General features: G+C 40.9%; 2 protein-coding genes across 4 annotated transcripts; one reads left to right on the top strand and one right to left on the bottom strand.

Annotated features, from left to right (window-relative positions):
• The first annotated feature begins 204 nt into the window (after positions 1-204).
• fbxo11a (F-box protein 11a) lies at positions 205-13,131 on the top strand. 2 transcript variants are annotated; one of them, XM_084948429.1, is made up of 22 exons: positions 205-588; positions 2,463-2,587; positions 2,694-2,775; positions 3,843-3,984; positions 5,043-5,172; positions 5,785-5,868; positions 5,987-6,119; positions 6,206-6,312; positions 6,447-6,558; positions 6,810-6,916; positions 8,034-8,171; positions 8,391-8,608; positions 8,705-8,885; positions 8,988-9,110; positions 9,333-9,418; positions 9,552-9,628; positions 9,738-9,881; positions 10,051-10,161; positions 10,287-10,394; positions 10,479-10,587; positions 10,678-10,776; positions 11,440-13,131. In XM_084948429.1, the coding sequence occupies exons 1-22, from the start codon at positions 495-497 to the stop codon at positions 11,567-11,569; spliced, it is 2,640 nt and encodes an 879-aa protein (XP_084804555.1). In that variant the 5' UTR covers positions 205-494; the 3' UTR covers positions 11,570-13,131. The 2 variants fall into 2 exon arrangements, with proteins under 2 accessions (XP_084804555.1, XP_084804554.1); XM_084948428.1 differs by having other exon boundaries at positions 3,840-3,984.
• msh6 (mutS homolog 6 (E. coli)) lies at positions 13,097-20,456 on the bottom strand. Of its 2 annotated transcripts, none has more exons than XM_084948426.1 (10): positions 20,067-20,456; positions 19,236-19,441; positions 18,950-19,128; positions 16,190-18,758; positions 15,391-15,674; positions 15,141-15,258; positions 14,960-15,049; positions 14,697-14,851; positions 13,396-13,595; positions 13,097-13,282 (listed from the first exon to the last, which is right to left on the bottom strand). In XM_084948426.1, the coding sequence occupies exons 1-10, from the start codon at positions 20,324-20,326 to the stop codon at positions 13,201-13,203; spliced, it is 4,143 nt and encodes a 1,380-aa protein (XP_084804552.1). In that variant the 5' UTR covers positions 20,327-20,456; the 3' UTR covers positions 13,097-13,200. The 2 variants fall into 2 exon arrangements, with proteins under 2 accessions (XP_084804552.1, XP_084804553.1); XM_084948427.1 differs by having other exon boundaries at positions 19,236-19,438.
• Positions 20,457-21,464: the final 1,008 nt, after the last annotated feature.

The following is a 21,464-nucleotide window of genomic DNA, read 5'->3' as shown; positions in this document are numbered from 1 at the left end:
AACCAGTGCTATGATCTGCCTTATTGGGTATTTTGAGTAAATGATACTTGTAATTATTGTATTTAGTACAATATGTCGCAAATGTAGACTTTAACTACACTACCCACATCAAGAGGTTGGCTGTTTCTCACAGCAGACTCTCACATGATAGACGCTCCAAAGGCTGGGCTCTAAAGGGCTAAAGTAACACTGTTAAATAGACCGCCTTGAACGAGGAAGGCGACGTGATGGCGAGAGGTCCTCCCATGTGATGTGACTGAGGCCTGACGGACTGTGCCCGTCTGTTATGGCTCCTCCTGCTACAGTAGAACGGGGCTAGACGTAATACCAGTGCGGGGAAACGGGAGTTAACACACCGCGATACGTTTCTCGGGAGCCTCGGCTAAAGATGGCAGATTGTGCAATGCTGACGAAAAAGACATAGACGGTGTCCTCGGCGTTGCCTCTTCTGCTGTGAAGGCTTCGATATTTCCTCAAGATTACCAACACCCCAAATGAACTCCGTCAGAGCAAGTAACGTTAGCAGAAGACCTAGGCGAGTATCGAGGCCGCGCCCGGTGCAGCCGGAGAGGAACCACCAGGAAAGAGGTAATGCTAGCTCAGCGAGTGTTAGCATTACTGGAGTGAAATATAGCTGGTTTTGGGGTTGAATTGCGTGTTTTGTTTTTTGGGCAGTTACGCCTGTCGTTTGTTTGTTGTTTATATGTGCGCACATTAAGGTAAAGTTGGTTGCTGTGAATGTAAGAGCGATCACCAAGGGTCGCTATGCAGCCAGGAAACACCGATGCTTTTGTGTTTGTAGTTAGCATTCAGGCCGCGCTTTGTTTTGCTAGATTTTTTTTTCTCCGAGTCGGCCTTTCTTTTGCTTTTCTCACCTCGCGCTGGTGTTTAGCTGTGTTTTGTGTTATATGAGATTCGATTAATATAGAAAATGACATGTGATAAACATCGGTTTGCTGGTTCTATGGGTAACAAACGCAGGGGAGGAGACAAAGTGGTTTTGCCAGTTGTCGTAGCATGCTAATTTAACCTAGCCTGTGCTAGTTTAGCTGTTATTATTAGCCTGTTTGGCTAGCTGTCTGCGTCCTGTCGTTCTAAAAACTTCATGTCCATTATAACAGTAACATGGCATTGCGAGATAGGTTAGTAGTTAATACTATTTCGTTTATTTGGGCTAGTCACATTATGTTTTAGTTGTTACAGTAGCACTGTCTAACAGACGGTGTAACACCAGCGATTTTATTTTTCCAAAATAAACATTTCCTTGCAAAGGATGCTATTTAATCACAGTTGCTATGCCTGAAAGAGCTATAGCAAAGACCCGATCGGTCTTGAGGGACACCAATAAGCCACATTAATGGTTTGTTTTTTAATCTGATTTACAGTTGGACTAATCTCATATTGTGATGTTTGAGCTCACAGCATCAATTGGCAGTTAACCTAAGATGTACTGGATGTGTTAATGTTTACAAAATAGAGCATCATAAACTAAACCGTCATGTTCATCTTAATAAAAATAACTTAGATTACTTGACTTCATCTCTATTTCTCAGTTAATTTATTCATGGCCACAATTGCAGTGTAGCTCAGTTGTGATTTCATGGCAGTAGATGAATTGGGCAAGGCATAGTAGATAACAGATACCCAACAGCTGCTTTGCCTATTCCCCATGATAGTGTCTGTTATGTTTTAGTTAAACAAGTCAGCAGAACCTATGCTTTTTGTCAGTTTTGCAGCTTTATATGAGAGCATGCTTTTTCTGCTGCAGGGTCTAACAGACTGTTTGTAGTGGTTACAGGCCTAGTAGCCAGTGAGAGTTATCCTTGAAACCAGAGCAACAAGCAGTGATTTGGGGTAGCTATCAACTCATCATACCTTGGTGAATAGGCTTATAAACATACTGTGTGTCTCGTTTAGCTGAGGGTTCATATTCTGATTAGTTCAATTTTCCAATTATTTGAATCTCCTGTTGATAGGATTTGTAATCAGCTTGTTCTTCACACACCAGGTAATAGTCAAACAACCTTTTTTACTGGCTTTTGTCCTGTGAGGTAAATGCTGTAAAGGAAGCTGAATCTGTACTGTTGTTCTTTTTTAAACAATGAATTAAAGTTGTGAAGTCATGCCTGTTGTTCAACCAAATGTTTGACACATGCATGCAAATTAATGTCTGTATTTACAGATAAAGACACATGCTTCAGGGCTTTAAAGCAGAGAAAGCTACACCACATAGGTTAAGTAAATGCATGCAGAGTGAAAAGGAAAAAGATTATGCTGTTCTTTGGTTTCTTTTGGTCTTTGGTTTCTTTGGACTTTCAGTTTTAAACTAGTTTTCCTAATGAGCATACTAAAATGTTACACCGAAAAATCTGTTGAAAATACATCAACACAGGCTTATCTGTTGTATTGGTTTAATATGTTGAGCTGTAAATAATCATTGGTTTTATCTTCCACCTTTTCAGATGAGGACGTTCCTGCAGATATGGTTGCAGAAGAATCCGGTCCTGGAGCCCAGAATAGTCCATACCAACTTAGAAGAAAGTCTCTACCCAAGAGAACAGTGTGTCCGACAAAGCCAAGCATGGAGGTACGTTTGTTAGGAATTTTAGAGATGGATAACTGCCTAAAGGATGTTAATTTAATTTTGAGGCACATACCATTTCTAAATATTTTCTACGACTTTTTAAATACAGGGTGCTTCCACTTCAACCACAGAAAACTTTGGACACCGACCTAAGCGTCCCAGAGTTTCTGGAAAGTGTCAAGATTTACCAGGTAAGTAAGAAGACATTTTTTGACTTGCATGTTCAAAATTGTTTGTTCCCTGCAGCTTGTGAGGGTTAATTGTGCAAGCAGTTGGAGAAGAACAAGTTATAACTCATTTAGTCTGTTAGTCTGTCATATAGTTAGTATGTCATACAGAGTGTCATATTTCTTTTTACTAAATCTTTTATGTTATGATTATATCTTTTCTTGGGGGTTTGAAACATTATGAGTACCAGAGGCCTATGTGGTACACAGACTTGTTATGGCATAGTTATATGGGTCTTATGTCATCTCTAGCTTAATTTAAAAATAATATATGACAAGAAACTATGGTATAAACTTTAGTGAACCGATGGCAGTTACTCATGTTTTGGTGGATTTAACATGACAGTTTTATTCTTCAGTCCATCCTAGCTATTCTTATGATTGGCAATTTTGGGGAAAATGACTGTGTTATAGTATAAAGATGTTTTAGAGTAATCTCTCTAAAAATGTCTTTGCTAAAATTGTGAAGCAACTCCATAAATTTGTCATTTGGAAAGTATAAAGTCTGTTATTTGTGGTGTATGGCGTCTTTTTTTATATAATGTTGCTCCAGCCAAAGCATCCCAAATAAATGCTTGCCTTGTTAGATGGCATTTGGTTCTGCCTTTACAATTGTCAGAATGTCTTTATGTTGTGCATACTGTTGTTCTACATGATCTGTGTTTAAAACTAAAAGTACTTCTAGGTCATCGACAGTCTCCAAACAACGGTGACTGCTACTGAGCAGATCATCTTAGAGGCTGAGCTAATACATTTTTAAAAAATGGATTATTTATGTGTACAATTAACAGAGAAGTAAAATGACAAAAAGATCAAATTTCTAAGCTGGCAAAAAGCTCAACACTGTTTGCATTATGAGAAAGCCATGGCCCATTATCTTTTGTTTCATGAAAAAAATATTGTTATGCAGATGAATATGCTGTGTCTGTATGAGTTAAACCATAGCCCAAAAACTGAGGATTGATTTTATGTGTGGAATTGGAAAATCATTACATGCATGTCTAATTCAGTGATCGTCTTTCTCCCAGCAGCTCCAGCAGAGCAATATTTGCAAGAGAAGCTTCCAGATGAGGTGGTGCTAAAGATCTTCTCATACCTGTTGGAGCAGGACCTGTGCCGTGCAGCATGTGTGTGCAAACGCTTCAGTGAGCTGGCCAATGACCCTATCCTCTGGTGAGACATGACAAAACATCCTGTGGTATCTATTGTGCCCCCCCCTTTTTTTTTTTACGGTTATTTTAACATGGTAAAATACCCTTTTTCTATAGCCATTAGCCTTTACTAACTTTAAATTAGCGTTTGTTAATGTGGTTAATCTAAATTTTAATTGTTGATTACATGTTAAGAATCCAGCAGAAACCAGATATTATTGTTGATTTAACAGCAACAGAAATCTCATTTTATGTTGTGAGCAAGCCATCTTTAATAATTAGATGTGTGGGTGTGTGTCACTGCTTTACTTTTCTTTAGAACAAATGTAATTCAGACTTGGTTGATTTGTTGCGGTACATACACTGTTGAGCTTGCAGTCATTGGGATGAGCACTTTGGCTTAATGTTGTCCTCCCATGCATCATTGGAACAATTTATTTTTTAATCGATACAGCGTCGTTTCATTTCACGATGCCACGTGAACCATTCACCTTTGTTGAGTGGATGGATTCAGAAGTGTGGACACGATTTACCAAAAAAATCTGGATTGCAGTTTGCGGCCTGTGTTGTTGAATCATTGCAGCTAAATGTTGGCAACCAGCACCAGCCGTGTATTTTGCTGACACACTGTTCTCTTCTGCCACAAATGACTTCAATAACCCACTCATGCTGTAAGCTGCAGTCTATTCAGAACAAGCACTTTTTGAGCACCCACTGCATTAGTTTGTCTTCAATGCCTCAATAAAATATAAATGTATATATACACACACATGCACGCATACACTGTATAATTGTTTCTGTGGTTCTTCATCGAGTCTTGGGTGCTGGCTCATCATTACTAGTGTGCAGAAGGACAGTAGTCTGTATTAATACTACTAATAATAACAAATGAAAGTAGCCCAGCCACCATATAATGTTGCAGTCTTTTTGCTAGTGGTCCAGTGTATCAACAATTATATTGTGGATGTGACTTTTTTTAAAAACGTGTTCATCACATTTTTGCCAAACAATGACTTCTGTATTGTAAGGAATTCTGACAAATCGAAGGATGTAAACTCCTGGTATGCCTTCACATTTCAGGAAGAGGCTGTACATGGAGGTTTTTGAATACACGCGACCCATGATGCACCCCGAGGCAGGGAAATTCTACCAGATAAACCCAGAAGAATATGAGCAGCCAAACCCGTGGAAGGAAAGTTTTCAGCAGTTGGTATGGAAACTACTGAAATACAATGTAGTAGCATTGGTTTCAGACTAAAGTGACCTAAATAATGTTTACAGAGCTTCAGTCCTAAATGAAGCAGTCCATGAAAACCACATTATCTAAAATGCTTTAAGAAATACTTTTACAATAAAACCTTTTTAATCATTGAAATATTAATCAGAAAATTGAAGGGAATGAGGTGGGGCCATTTGGGTAGAACCTTCTTGTACATGTAATCCAATTTTTATATAGTAGTGCATTATTGAGCAACTTTAAAGGCAGTGTTGAGACAGAAACTAGGTCATTGTTGAATCTTTGAATGATTCTTCTGTGACCTTTTTGCTAATGTAAATTCTACCAGTGTGGACATAGCTGAAGTCACAAAGTGACATTCAGTATTGAAATAAAAGCGTAGAAGAGGATGTTTTTTAAGATGGAAATAGTGTTTACAATTATTTTCTCTGTAATACACTGATCTTAAGTATTTTCTTTTCCCTTCAGCAAAATTGTCTCTTTTCCCTTTGTTCCTCCATCTTTGTCATTACACAATCCTTTTGTAATTGTTTACTTCTTCCACATATGAATAATAGTAGTGTTTCTTCCCTTTTTTTCCCCCAGTATAAAGGCGCACATGTAAAACCAGGCTTTGCAGAACACTTTTACAGTAATCCTGCCAGATACAAAGGAAGAGATAACATGTTTGTAAGTGTAATTTTTACATACTTTAAAAAAAACAAACAAACAAATATTCCACTTTAATGTTGCGGTCATTCATCTGACCTGTTCTCTTTTCTTACTTTTTTCTTTTTCCTTCCCCCAGTACTATGACACCATTGAAGATGCTCTTGGAGGGGGTCAGGAGCCTCATTTTGACGGCCTGATATTTGTCCACTCTGGTATTTACACAGACGAATGGATCTACATCGAGTCGCCTATCACAATGATCGGGGCTGGTAAGTGCGTTTGTAGTCATGGTTATGGTTTCAGTGCACCCTTGTTTAGTCTGGTCTCTAATTAAACCAGTCTGGTCTTTTTGCAGCTCCTGGAAAAGTAGCAGAGAAAGTTATCATTGAGAATACCAGAGACTCTACGTTTGTATTCATGGAAGGCTCAGAAGATGCTTATGTTGGATACATGACCATTAGGGTGAGATGACTCTGATATTTCTTTCCTCACATATACAGTAAATGTTTCCTTTTTCCCCATGTTGTATGTATGTTAGTCCTGTTTTAGCTACTGTTGTCAGTCACATTCAACGTTAACAGTTTTCTCTCCTGCAGTTTAATCCTGATGATAAATCCGCCCAGCACCACAATGCACACCATTGCTTGGAGATTACGGTCAATTGCAGCCCCATCATTGACCACTGCATCATACGCAGCACGTGCACAGGTAATTTTGTTTAGATCTGACTTTTCAGGCCTTCAGAGGGGTCAGTGGGAGCATTTGACAGAAACTAAAGTTGTTTTTGGTTCCTCATAAGATAAAATGGCTGAGAATTACCTAGGTCTTGTGTTTATGTGTTTGTGATGAAGTGTTATTTTCTTTTTCTTTTTTTTCCATGATGGCGCACAGATTGTTTTCGTTGCTTGTTTTGACAGGTACATTTGTGGACTAATATATCATTGTCGTGCTTGTTTCAGTGGGGTCAGCAGTGTGTGTCAGTGGTCAGGGTGCTTGTCCCACAATCAAGCACTGCAACATCAGTGACTGCGAAAATGTTGGTCTTTACATCACTGACCATGCACAGGTAATGCACACCTGTTTTTCATGTTATTTAAATATAGAACTCAAATGCATATGTCAGCTTCTGCTGAGCGTGTCCAGCAGTCTCACATCTTCACTAGAGCTAAAGGAACAGCAGCGTCAGTGACGTGCATCTATCACAGTTGTACATTCCTGCTTGGCTTTATATGTGAATACCATCACAAGTCTAAGTCCAGTCTACAGACATCAGTCTTTTATCTATAAGGTTAAGGAAAAATGGAAACTAATCAGCAGACTTACAGCTGACCTATTATTTTGTTTGTTGCTATTTTCTGTTATGTGTATAAGGTTACAGTGCTAAAAGTTAGTATTAAACATGTCCAAATAATCATACATGTATTTGTGATGAGTGAGTCATTCAGCGAGGCGAGAGTTCAGGCCTTAGACCCAGTTTCTAGTGTTTGTTTGCTTGTTTTTCTGATTGTGTGGTTCTGGTCATCTGCTGGAAGCAAAACACACCTATAGAATCAAATTAGTCTCCTTGGCAAATGTAAATGAATGAACACATTCTTGCCAAACTGTCTCCTTGAGTAGCATTGAAAGCATGTAATTGCATACAAATAACTGACAGGGCAGGGAGATTTATAGTTGTTTGGTTTATGCACAATAAAACTTAACTTGCTACATTAACTTTGGTGTTTCCTACCAGCAAATGATTTACACATACATCTGTTGACAGGAAAAAAACAAAAGAAAAATATTATACATCTTGTGAGTGAAAGAGTACGTTCACCTTTATGTCACTTAGAAAGTAGGTAACTGGAATGACCAAAGAATTCTTGCTGTATTGCTGCAGATGTTTAGGTTAACAGGATTGGTTGAAAAAGCTGCTATTTTTAATCAAGAACTATAATTATGTTATTTAGATTTGCCATTTGTTTTCAGAGCCTTACACCAGTGCTCCTTTTATTCTGATCAATTTTGCCAAAGCTGTGTTTTCAAACCAGTGATGTAGCTTTTCAGGAAGAACTTCCCATTAGAAGAAGCTGGCCATTGATAAGACGAAGGCAAAAAAGGATAAACTGTGGTTTTACATAAAGGATCAGGGCCAGCTGGGGACGAGTAGGTTTATTTTAAATGCAATTCTTTATGTCGTTCAGGGAATCTATGAAGACAACGAGATTTCAAACAACGCTCTGGCTGGGATCTGGGTGAAAAACCACGGCAACCCAATCATCAGACGGAATCACATCCACCACGGCAGAGACGTGGGAGTTTTTACATTTGACCACGGCATGGTGAGATCCACTTTACTGATGGTTTTATGTTGTGTATGTTTGTCAGCCACTAAATTGTATGAGAAGAAATTCAAATGTACAATATGTAGTAGCCAAATAACACTAGTGCAGATAAACTAGGTGAAACACATAAAACAACATGATGATGGTGCACTTATACATATAAGCTAAAAACCACTTTGATGGGCTTATAATAGGTTTGTTATTCTCTGTTTCCAGGGTTACTTTGAGAGCTGTAACATCCATAGGAACCGTATAGCCGGCTTTGAGGTGAAGGCATACGCCAATCCGACAGTGGTTCGTTGTGAGATCCATCATGGTCAGACAGGAGGCATCTACGTGCATGAAAAGGGTCGCGGCCAGTTCATTGAAAACAAGATCTTTGCGAATAACTTTGCAGGCGTGTGGATCACTTCCAACAGCGACCCCACAATACGGTCAGTATGAACTGAAAGTCTTGAGCTCAAATCAGGTCAGCATTCAAATCTATCCAATTATTCAGGTTCTCAAATTTGTTGTTCTGTCCAAAACAGGGGCAATGCCATTTTTAATGGTAACCAAGGTGGAGTTTATATTTTTGGTGATGGCCGAGGCCTCATTGAAGGAAACGACATCTATGGTAACGCCTTGGCAGGAATCCAGATCAGGACAAATAGCTGCCCTATTGTCAGGCACAACAAGATTCATGATGGCCAACATGGAGGAATATATGTGGTAAATATTTCTAAAAATATTGTTTTGCATATTTAAGGGTTTTTCATTCCAGGTTTCTTATTTTTATTATGAGGTGAAACCGTTTGTTTCTGTGCCATGCAGCATGAAAAAGGACAAGGAGTCATTGAGGAGAATGAGGTGTACAGCAACACACTGGCAGGAGTGTGGGTTACAACGGGCAGTACGCCAGTGCTGAGGAGGAACAGGATACACAGCGGGAAGCAGGTCAGATCACAGGCTAGTTAGTACACCTAGAGGGATGTATATTGTTCATCTGATCATAATGGTCATAATTCTGATGTCATGAGATCACAAAGTTCCATCTAAGACCAACTTGATATCCTGTGAATTAAAAGAAGATGGATAAAGGAATAAACCAGATTTATGTACAAGCACATTATGAATCACTAAATGAAAGCCAATATATTTTCATTGCCATTTTAACAGGTTGGAGTTTACTTCTATGACAATGGCCATGGTGTGCTTGAAGACAATGATATCTACAATCACATGTACTCTGGAGTTCAGATAAGGTTTGTGTAACATGACAAATAATAACAAGTAACATAAGCAAGATTCACCTGAGCGATGTCCTGATGTTAGGGTGGTCTGGTAGAGTGGTATTGAAGCAGCTGCTCACTTTTCCATTGTGTCCTCCCTCCCCAGGACGGGCAGCAATCCTAAGATCAGACGGAACAAGATCTGGGGAGGCCAGAATGGCGGCATTTTGGTTTACAACTCAGGTGAGAAGAGGAGATTTTTCTGTCTTATTGTTCTCTTTATTGTCATAGTTAATATACTGTTTAAACAATATTGCCTCAATAACAAAACATCAATGTATATGTTCTCTAGGCTTAGGTTTCATCGAGGACAATGAGATCTTTGACAATGCAATGGCAGGTGTGTGGATAAAGACAGACAGCAACCCCACTCTGCGGAGGAATAAAATCCACGACGGTAGAGATGGCGGGATCTGTATATTCAACGGAGGAAGAGGTAACCGATTCATTACAGAAAGGAAGTGGAGTAAATATTCAAGTGGTTAAAAGCAGTGTAGATCTAATTTGGCTTTATAATATTAGGAAATTCAGACCTAAATTAATGTAATCCTATCTTTTGGTATGTTAGTGAATTGTCAGATTAAAAGTCCATTTTCTGTTATTAGGTTTGCTAGAGGAGAATGACATTTTCAGAAATGCCCAAGCGGGGGTCCTCATTAGCACCAACAGTCACCCAGTACTGCGGAAAAACAGGATATTTGATGGCTTCGCTGCAGGTGGGTAATGCATGCACGCTAGCTTTAATAGCTCATGATGAGATGCTTGAATTTAATTATTGTGGACTTTCAACATCGCTGTGTCTTTGTAAATTGATTATTCTTATTTGTTTATGTAAAACTAGGTATTGAAATCACCAACCATGCCACGGCGACTCTAGAGGGCAATCAGATCTTCAACAATCGTTTTGGGGGGTTGTTTCTTGCGTCTGGTGTCAATGTTACAATGAAAGGTACAGTATTGGGGCAAAGATTTTTAAATATTATTGAATAAAAATGCAGAAATCTCATCTCATACAAATTTCCGTTTCCTCCAGATAATAAAATATTGAACAATCAAGATGCCATTGAAAAAGCTGTGAGCAGAGGTCAGTGCCTGTACAAGATTTCAAGTTATACCAGCTACCCAATGCACGATTTTTACAGGTAAACTTTTTTTCACCTCTCGCACTCAAAAATAACCTCAGCTATTTTTGTTTGTGATTGTTAAAAAAAACACACCTTGGGTTTCCATAGGTGTCACACTTGTAACACAACAGACCGCAACGCCATTTGCGTGAATTGTATCAAGAAGTGTCACCAAGGACATGATGTAGAGTTCATCAGACACGATAGGTAAGTCTGACTGATGCATGCTAGTAAACAGAACAAACTAAATACACCCTGGATGTAAATGGATGACAGACTGGCTTGTTGGTGCCTTCCTTTGAAGCTCCCCACTTTAGACCAGAGTGAAAGTGCAGAAGCAGAACACAGCATTCACAAAACAAGGAATTAAGAATTGCTGCTCTTTCTTTCTCCCTGCATGGCACACGCACATGCGCACATACACACACAGCAGAGAAAAACAGCAGCAGTGTTTCTCATGATGGTGGATATCAATAAGCTGCAGCAGATCACTGCTGTTTCAGTGTATTTTATAATGCAAGCTTGGCTTAACCTGCCACATCTTTATTTGCTGATGTAGAGATACCATCTCCGAGACAAATAGCTTGCTGCTAAGTGCACTGATAATTAATTCAAATAAGCAGATTTTGGCTAAGATACAGACAGTGGTAGGAGGAATTGAATGAAGAGAAACAAAACTAGTCAGTCTGCCTGATGGTAAAGAGAATAATGTGCATGCTCACTTATAAGAAGCTTGGGGTCTGATTACACTGTTTAATTTTTTACTAGTCACAGATGCATAGAGGCATATTAAATACAATATAATGTGCTCTCTTCTCTGTTTTCGGGGACCAAACATAATTATTTTTTCTCCTCCGTCTCTGCCTACAGATTCTTCTGTGACTGTGGTGCTGGGACACTGTCAAATCCTTGCACGTTAGCAGGAGAGCCGACACATGACACAGACACTCTGTATGACTCAGCTCCCCCTATAGAGTCCAATACACTGCAGCACAACTGAGCTCAAGTTCCGAGGTGCTTCTGCGCTTCAGCAGTAATGGACGTATAAGACACTTTAAATTGTGCCGTGGAAGAGCAATTCCAAACTAAAACACAGATTCACTTTGGCAAAAATATACAGTGACTTTAAAAAGTAAAACAAAAAAAGACTTGCGACTCGGATATTCTAAAAGGAGACATTTAGAAAAAGGTGATTATGGATGCCTCACATTTTCTTTTCCTTACATTTTTTTGACAAAAGATGACATCAGTGGGACAGAGCAGAAGAGCAACTGATTCGGGATTTGTAGGTCTGTTGATTTGGTCAAGTAAATGATGCCGGTGAGAGTTGGACAAAATCCACCGAGGCTTATCTGCTTTTGGGAAGCGGATGAATGAGATACTGCAGTGTACAGATCCAACATGGAGAGTCAGTCAGAAGAGGCTACAGCTCGTCTCATGAAAAGGCAAAAGCCCCCAAATACAACAATGCTTCCATCACTGGGCAACCGACGTGCTCGTATGATATGTACGGGAAAAACGACCTAGCACTTCAGCATTTTTTTTTTCTTCTTCAAGACAACTGTTGAGATTTGATTTTAATGCTTTTTTTTTTTTTGTGTAGTTTTGTATTTTCATGCAAAAATCTTACTGTACTTGAATGTCTTTATTTTATTAAATGTGTTTTAATTTTTTTTTTGTTATTATACCCTAGAATTGCTGTAATTATACTCATGTCGCAGTATCTAACTTCTTTCTGTGAAAGAGATCAGAGACAAGAGAGGAAAACACTAAACACTTTCTCCAGCAATGTTGACTCCTTTACACTTGCAATACAGAAAAATTAGATGTGTAATTGTGCTTTCACAAGACTTGTATATCTTCTTGTGTTTGTTGATATTCCAGTCTGCTTTACATGATCTATGCATATTTTTTGGTTTAGTATCTGTTGGCCTGTCACCATTACTTAAATTAAAGACCAGGCAGTACAGATTTACATGTGACTGCATCTTGATTGGAAATTAACCCATGATAAGCTAATTAATACAGGTTTCTTTTTAATAATCTCCGGCCCTGGTCAGCATTTGACAATAAATGACCTGATGCCATTTAGTCTGTTACTTTGTGAATCGATCTCAGTTCAGTAGGTAATCTAGACACAGGTGTCTTTTTCGCTACCATCGCAGGCACGGATGCTGTTTAACAGCCCATTAGGATACAAATTCTGGCTTCCTTTGTCCTCCAAATGAAAGAGCAGTCTTATGAAAGCATAAGTTTTGATGCGTTTTTCCATTGTTTGCCAATGTTGCTGGAGAATTTAAAGAGGCTTTTACTCTACTGAAGCTGAGACAAGTATCTATATACAGCGCTTTATTGGTTTTATTGCCCCCTTCCCCCAATTCATGTGTACTGGTGATTGTGGGTTCTCATACAGACTGAAATGTATGCATGTATCATAACATCTAGACTTAATATATTGTGAAGTATTCAATAACCGTTATGTAGGCGCTAGCGTGAATTAAAAGGGTTTAATTTCCTAGATGAAACATTGTCATTTTTTAAAAATAAACTTTATTAGATCAATTCAGTAGTGTTTTTTTAATGACAAGAAAACAAAACAAAACAAAAATGCATTGAACTTTTAACAACATTTTACAGAGTACTGAGCAGTTGAATGAGGGAAGTGAAACGGGTGCTGTCCAGTGTAGCATCCTCAGCAAACTGGCACAGCTTCCTACATGAGGGGACAGGAGGGAACATAAGTAACCATGCTCTGACTTTAACAGATCAGCATTGTGTGTCACTGTAGAATCCGCAGAATAACTGATGCGAAACAATAATACGTACTTGAAAAGTCTGAGATTGACGGTGCTTTTCTCAAACTCTCTGGCCTTCCTGTGTCCTGACTGGATAACTTCCTCTGGTAGGTTGGCGAGTCGAGCAGCATTGAATCCATAACTCTTAGGACACGCACCCGTTATGAACTTGTAGAGGAAAGTGATGGTCTCTTGACTTGGATCCTCACACTCATTCTCCACCATGCACGCCTGAAGGAGGGGGCGAAAGGGAAACATGATACTTAAAACCCACAAACCAACTGCATTAAAGAAAAAAAAAACAAAAAACCTAGTAAATCCTCCGGGTTTGAAAAATAAATCATTGCCTCCTGCTGTTCCCCCTAATGAACAGCAGGAGGCAATTTTGGTGGTAAAAAGTCAGAAATGAGCTGCCATCCTCCTTTATGACCCGACTAAACACTTTTGCTAATGAGTTGATAAGAACTAAATAAGACCTTCATCCAATTTATGACTTCATTTTCTAGGTCCTATCCCTCCCTCAGTTGTCATGCCTTGACAACTAAAAGGCTCAACCTGAGGTTTCATAACAGAAATTCGCATACCAAAGCTGTTTACAGTAATGCCACCATAGTGCACATTATATACGATACACTAAAGTAACACAGACTAACAAACCGTAAATATCGGTGTCTGAGCAATTGTGTGAAACTTGTCGTGCACAATTTGAAACGATCAAATTCCGGTGAGTTCAAAATTTCTTTATTTCTTCAGTTTATTTATACAGTGACGAATCACACCAACAGTTGCCTCAAGGGGCTTTATATTGTAAGGTAGACCCTACAATAAACCTTACAATTTTTTGCACCATGTTACTAAAACAGCAAAATGTTAAGAGCAGGAAGCTGCCGGTTGCGGCTAGGGCTCCAGGCATGCAGCTGTGCTCGAAGAGCAGATGTAGCCACAAACTGCTCAACTCATTGTCTCGCACTAAAAGTTTTTGCTTTCATTTGTCTTGTACATAACCTCATTAATGCACCCTGAAAGCAAGAACAAATCTAATACTGGATACTTGGGGCACACACACTAAAGACACACACAGACCCATTAAAAAACAAAAAAAGCTGCAAGGCTGTGAAGAATTTAAATAAAAACAGAATGCAATAATTTGCTTATCATTTAAGCGTTATATTTGACATTAATGTATAAAAATATAGCCTCATTTATTTATTTCAGGATTCATTTCCTTGCAAAATGTACTATTTAATTGGTATATAAATTTGTCTTTTTATTACAGTCCTAAATGACCTTGCATTGTCGAGTATCAAGTGTGATTAGCATTGCTGTACTCACCATGTGGCCCAAACGCACGGCAGGGTTGTTGGCATAGTCCTCCACCAGGGAGTGGTAATGTGTAGAGAAGAGAGTGCGACAGCAGATCTTCTCAGCAAGCTCCTTTACAACAGCGCTGGCGATTGCTGTGCCATCATATGTGGCTGTGCCCCTTCCTGCAAGCAGTTCACAGCTCAGTGATTACACCACAACAATATTGTGCTGAGAATACAGTCTATGCTATCCACCAATCATGTGAATAAGCAAACTAAATAAATGCTTACCCAATTCATCCAGAAGCACAAGTGAGTGTTTAGTGGCATGGCGCAGGATGCTGGCAGTCTCACTCAGCTCCACAAAGAAGGTGCTTTCTCCTGTAGAGCACAGAGTTGAAAATACACGCTCAGCTCATGAAGCACAAGCTCAGATCATTATTCCTAATATGTTAAGAGTCTCTGATGTTACCAGCCATGATACGATCTGAGGCGCCCAGCCGAGTGAAGACCCTGTCAACTGGTGTGAAGCGGAGGCTCTCAGCTGGAATGTAGCAACCCAGCTGGGCAAGAATGATCACGAGTCCACACTGTACAACAAGAGCAGCACGTTATCTTAATATGGACCAACTGAGACTGCAAATACACCATCTATGTAGACTGTGGAAAAAAACGTATGAAATTGTATGTATACATTTATACATATAGTCAAAAATACCCACTTGTCTCATTAGAGTAGACTTTCCACCCATGTTTGGCCCTGTGACGAGGACGCAAGAGGCCAGACTGTCATCTTCACTATTTTCACCGGTGCCAGGGCAGCCAATGAAGATGTCATTAGGAATGAAGTCGTCGCCAAAAAAGGTCTTGGTGACACAGGGATGACGGGATCCCTTGAGGTCGATGAAGGCTGCAACCTGGGCATCATCCTCGGGAAGCACGACCTCTGGCCTGGCCATAGGCCCGTCACCGCCCTGGCTGTAGCGAGACAAGGCCAGCAGCACATCTGGGGACAAAAAAAGGACATAAATAAAAAAGAAGTACTGAACATTTAATTATTTACATTTAAGAACTAAAAAAAAATGCACATATTTAATGCATGTCTTATAGGTCTGCTTTGCTACAATAAAATTAATAAAACCAAATCTGCGGCTGGGACGTGTCCCAGTGGTACAAACACTTTCAGAAATCAAAAACTATGCAATAATCTAAATAACTGCAAACATCAACATAGAATTTCCCTGAAACAGAGACTTAGCCAAGCTGTGAAATAAATGAACTTACTTCTAACAAGCCCTCAGACTGGTGCAACATCATTATTTAAAAAACATAGTATGACAGTTTCTCTGTAACATCTGCAGGAAATGTACTGAGAACAGACCGGTGTAGTGAAAACCAAAACAACACAAATTACACATCGAATCGAGAAGATGAAAAAAACTTTTGTGCTGTTTAAAAGAAAAAAAAAAAAAAGCTTTTTAATTTAAAAAAATAAAAAAAAATTTAAAAAAGGATCGTTACCAAGCACTGCCATGCACTCCACAGCAGTCTTCCAGTCACTGTAGTTCTTGTCAAAGTTATAGAAGAGCCTCCTCATGCAGTCTTTGAGTGCAGCATCTCTCTTCTCCTCAAATCCTTGCAGCTCTGAGAACATCCGTTCAGTCTTCTTTGTCACATAACGCTTCCAGCCTTTCTTTGTAGACTTTAACTCATACTCGTCGGGGATATTCCTCTCCGAGACGCTGTCAGGAACCTCCATCTGATAGCGATTTTTCCCAGTTCCCCAGAAGCACATGCTTTTACAGTCAAGTCTCTTCTTCTGTTTGTCCAGGTAATCTTGCAGCTCTCGTTCACAGTTCTTGATTCCAGTCAGAGCCTGGTCGTACTCCGGGTCAAAGCCAGCTTTGGGGGTTATTACTCCAGTAGTGCGGGCTTTCTGGTGGTCAAAGGCAGTGTCCCAGCGTTTGAGTTCACCAGAGAGATCGGGAAAGAGGCCGTTCTTTTCGCTATTCAGGCTGATAACTCGACAAAGCAACGTGGAACGAAACTCGCCTGAAACTGGAGCAAAGAGAGAAACAATGTCCTGCATCGTTTTGAAACCTTCCAGTGCTGAGAGGAAGTCTGCTATCTTGCGCTTGCTGTAGGTCACTTCCTCATAGAGAACTGCTCTGCTGTCTGGGTGGTCCTGGCTCTTCAGAGGTGTCCCGATACTGTGGATTTTGCTCAGCAGGCGCTCTAGATCTGGAAGTTTTTTTAGAAGGTCTGAAACCTCAGTAGCCTGGGCTTGAGCTCCCATCAGGTCCTCCACTGCATCCAGTCTGTCCCTGATAGATGTGGGGTTACACAGAGGAGCGCAGAGCCACTGCTTCAAAAGCCTCTTTCCAAACGGAGTAGAGCAGGTGTCCAAACGCTCCAGCAGTGTCCCTTCTGTTCCTCCTGACCCATTCTGAAAGATTTCCAAGTTTGCCAGAGTCACTCCATCAAGCACCATACGCTGACGAGTCTTGGCAAAGAAACTGGCGGGTCTTGCAGCTTTCTCCATCTCAACATCAACTGGGACATATTCTTCAAAGTTAGCCATGGAGAGCAGCTCTTGGTCCACCAAGCATTTCTTCAGGTAGAAAATGCATCCACCCAAAGCGGACAGTGCTAGTTCATAGCCCTCCTTAGGAGTAAGGCACAGTGAATCACTCTCAGATGTCATCTCTTTTAGAAGAGCGGGGAGAAAGCTGCTCCCAGTCCCTTCCTCCTTGCCAGTTGCCTCTTTAAAATAATCTTCTTCTGAGAGGGTTTTCAGAGTCTTCTGAGCATCCCAGAACTGTGTTCCTGCGTTAAGTCCTTCCTGCAGAGCAGAGGACAGAGAGGCTTTGAGTATTTTGCGAGTTTCAACAGATGGGTTTCCTTTCTCAAAGAGCACCTCAGCGGGGGCATAGTGTGCTATGAGCGTACGCAGGCGTGAGCAGTGACGATCGTCTGAGAACTGACCGACATGAAAACAACCGACTGATGTATCAATAAAACAGACTCCATATGTGCGGCAGCGGCCGGAGCTTTCTTCTTCAGCCTTTTCTTTCAAACTCAGAAGGAACTTGCTCTGGCTTTCTGAAGGAGCACCATCCAATACACTGTAGGTTTGGGTACCACGTGTGATAATCCTGCACACTTCTCTTCTCACTACACGGTCTAATTTAGTGGGCTTGAGCATTGTCTTACAGCGCGCTTCCATCATCTCTGGGGTCTCTGTCTGCTCAACACGAGCCACTTTGTAGCCTTTCTGCACCAGTACATCTGAGAAACGTCCAAAGCCAATCTCTGGAAAACCAGAGTGCGCCCAAGTCCCCTTCATGAATGTCAGTCCCAGCTCGTTGACTCCAATCACAGCATCCATGTGGTAGAGCTCATAAAACTTTCCCACCTTGTAGAAAATCACTGTATCAAACATCTCAGATTTGAGCTGCCACCACCGACGTATACCAGGAGTGAGTTGATTCATAAAGTCATTTGGCACATACAAGGTGCTAGGATCATAGTCATCATCTGTCTGTCGCCGCCGTTTGCAGTCTTTTCTCTTGCCATCCTGCAACCACTCCAGTTTCTCATGATCCCAAACTGCCCCTGCAGTGGAGCCTGATCCAGTCGCCTGGCTCTCAAAGCTCTCGGGAGCAGAGAAGGCTGACAAACGAGATTTTGTGTCAGTTGCAACTGCTGCTGGAGCTCTTTTAGGTGCAACAGATGGAGCAGTAGGTGTCTTTGCTTTTGTTTTAGCCGACTTTTCTGCAGGACGTTTGCGCTTGGCAGGCTTGATGGGGCTTTCCACGTCTGACTTTTCGGTGCTCTCTTCTTTCTCTCCACAGCTTTCCTCCCCTCGTTCCTCTTCATCCTCACTGCTGGACGCAGCGTGTTCTGGTTTGAACTCCTCATCGGATCCGTCACTATCTGAGGCCGCAATAATGCGACGGCGCTTGGCCTTGCTTCCTTTTTCTATTAATGCACAGAATAAACGTGTACTGACTTTGGATGGCTTCAGGGCTTCACTTTTGTTTTCATACTCATCACTGCCCTCTTCATCAGTCACTACTAAGCTGTCAAGCTGGAAAAAAAGAATAAAATATAAATTAAAAAAAAAAAAACTTGCATTACTGACCAGTAATGATAAGCTGATAATTACACCATGCGACTAAGGCTGCTGCCCTGGGAATAACATTACTTTTAATATTACAGGAGAATTTAGACTTCATGACCACACTGGTGAAATATTATATTCAGAAATTATCGGGTAACCTCCATTTCTTCATCATCATCATCCTCTTCTGCATCAGATGGGTCCGTGCAGAGAGGTATCTTTAATCTTTTTTCTGGGCTGTCAAACATAACTCCATCAGCCAGCTCCATTGCACGACGGATTACAGGTTTGCCACAGAAGTAGACTCCTCCAGGTTTAGCATCACTGCTGTCAGAGCCTGTGCAAATCATACAAAGAAATTCCAGCTTACTCTGAGCAGACAGCAAACAATGGCCCCAAAATGGATGCAAGCCACTGATGCACTTGCAACTAGGAACAACCAACCTTGGTACTCTCTGACTCTATTAGAGCTGACCCATCCTCTTGTTGGAGGTTCATCAAAGAAATGAACGTGTATGCGCTGGTCACGACCATGGCCCCTCATCTCCTGCCCAGTCAGAGGCTGGGGTACCACCATGCACGGCCACCAGGGGTGCCCTTCCATTTTTGCCCACACAAGGGCACCAGCACTGAATAAGCATGGAGGGCTGCTGAGGATAAAAAGAGCAAAGACACTTTCACACATCTTTCAATGCTGTAAAAATTAACTTTAAACGTGACTCATTGTGTGTTACAGTCGATCTCTTGAATGGAGTGAAAAAGCAACACCACAACACCAGCTTGGACCTTTATTAGTCCAACATGGCCCTCTTAAATATAATAATCAGTTTAAAATAGTAAAACAGAGGTGCAGGAAAGACAAAAGCAGTTGCAATTCACTTGTGATAACTCGGTTTTGCAAATCCTTTGATCTTAAAAGCACACACGGCCACATGTCAAAAATCATCTCCCACTATCGTGGGTAGGGGTGTGGTGCCCACTTGAGATGGCACTTTGATAAATACAGGCATTAGCACTGATTTGACCCAACAGCCAGCATTGTTCTGCTCGAGTCACCCCCAATTTCACGTGTCCGTAGCACAAAGGAAAGGTCACACTACATTTTCTTTATTTATTTTCTGTCAGCTCTCATTTTAAGCGGTCTTAATACCTTAATTTAAAAAGAGAACTTACGCTGGTGTTTGCAAACACCAGTCTGCAAACAATTTTAGCAGAGGGAAGGAAAACTGTACGAAACCCGACTCCAGCAACTACACGGCTCCCAAACTCACTCACCTTTCTTTGGTTGTTTGGGCCTTGTCGCCAAATAGTTTCTTGAATCCTCCGCTCGCTGGCTTGGACTTACTTTCCTTCTTAGCTTTGTTGGTGTCTTTTGTCTGCTGCGGAGTCTGTTGTGCTTGCTCTTTCGGAGAGGAGTTGGACTTCTCTATAGAGGAAGGCAGGTCTGCCTCCTCCGGAGAGGGACTCGGCTTCGGTTTGGCGACTAGCGGCGGAGACTTAGTGAAGAAATTAAAGAGCGAGCTTTGCTTCGCCATGTGTGCGAGTTGAAAGTCTGTTTCCCTGTGTTTGTATTTTAAATAACTCCAACGACAACCACCCCCAACCTTTCTGCACCAGCTACCGTATAGCTAGTGAGCTTCACGGCGCAAACGCAAGTCGTTCGCGGGAAACAAGCACGGGGTGTTGTGGGCGTGGACAAGAGCCTCGTCCAATGATGAGTTAGCATACTATAATGTGGGAATCACGTGACCCAAACACAACTTTTGTTGTTGGCCATGCTGTTGGCGCCCAGAGGTCTTTTTCTTTTTTCTCTCTAAACTTTATTTCCAGGCGGATAAGTACAATTTACACTGTTTGTCATGTAGACACTCGGCACTGTCATTTATTGGAACAAACCACTGTCTTTGTTGTGTTTATAAAATGTTGAGGCAAAGAAACAGTAAATGATATGAGAATTACATTTCTTATTTGTCACATGAAGTAGTTCTGCAAGGGTTACTGAACCCAAGAGCTCCAGATGTTCCTCTCAGAGAGTAATCAGAATGAGATGTAAAAATAGTGCAGACAAAGAAAACAACTACATCTGCACATGTACAACATGCATACACAGTTTGAAACACAATGTTTATATACTTAGGCTTATGCTTGTTCATGTGTGGGGATCTAGCTGCTCTTTGGGAGGTGTACTCCAGCAAACATGACCTTTTGGGCAGTAGACATAGGTGTGGTCCCAGAGGAGCAGCCCAATAAGTAGGCTTCCCAGAGCATGCTCACAGTCATGATGTTGGCTGAAAACCCATAAAGGGGACCCAAATGGCAGAAGTGTTGTGTGCCTTGCATGGACTAACCCACATTAGGACCACGGTTCACCTGCACCCAGTCGGCCCACAATAGCCATGCTCATACTTGAAGGTAGTGAACAACATGTCTGCTGAGATTTTCTCTTATTTCATGAGTGTTGCAGCACTCTTACAGATTTGCTTCCATAGATGCACTATATGAGAAAAGTATGGTATGAAGTCACAAGTAAATACATGTTTTTTTCGCTCTGAATATTTAAAAATAACTCTTGAGTTTGAATAAGCATTATGGGCTCTCACAAAAGGACTTTGAGTTAGCCTGTTGCTCTTAATGTACCCTTGCCTACTTACTTATGTAGTGCTAAAGAAATTT

The sequence above is a fragment of the Perissodus microlepis genome, chromosome 13, assembly GCF_051167445.1.
Source record: "Perissodus microlepis isolate ML-2025 ecotype Zambia chromosome 13, ASM5116744v1, whole genome shotgun sequence".
In the NCBI taxonomy this organism is placed as follows: Eukaryota; Metazoa; Chordata; class Actinopteri; order Cichliformes; family Cichlidae; genus Perissodus; species Perissodus microlepis.
The sequence above is the reverse complement of the archived record's forward strand: the minus strand, read 5'-3'. Positions and strand labels throughout refer to the sequence as shown.

Coding starts and splice junctions, on each gene's coding strand:
- fbxo11a (XM_084948428.1), top strand. CDS start 495: ATGAACTCCGTCAGAGCAAGTAACGTTAGCAGAAGACCTAGGCGAGTA. Junction 6,559..6,809: donor CATACGCAGCACGTGCACAG/GTAATTTTGTTT, acceptor TGCTTGTTTCAG/TGGGGTCAGCAGTGTGTGTC. Junction 8,886..8,987: donor AACATGGAGGAATATATGTG/GTAAATATTTCT, acceptor TGTGCCATGCAG/CATGAAAAAGGACAAGGAGT.
- msh6 (XM_084948426.1), bottom strand. CDS start 20,326: ATGGCGAAGCAAAGCTCGCTCTTTAATTTCTTCACTAAGTCTCCGCCG. Junction 19,129..19,235: donor TAGAGTCAGAGAGTACCAAG/GTTGGTTGTTCC, acceptor TGATTTGCACAG/GCTCTGACAGCAGTGATGCT. Junction 13,283..13,395: donor GTCAATCTCAGACTTTTCAA/GTACGTATTATT, acceptor CCCCTCATGTAG/GAAGCTGTGCCAGTTTGCTG.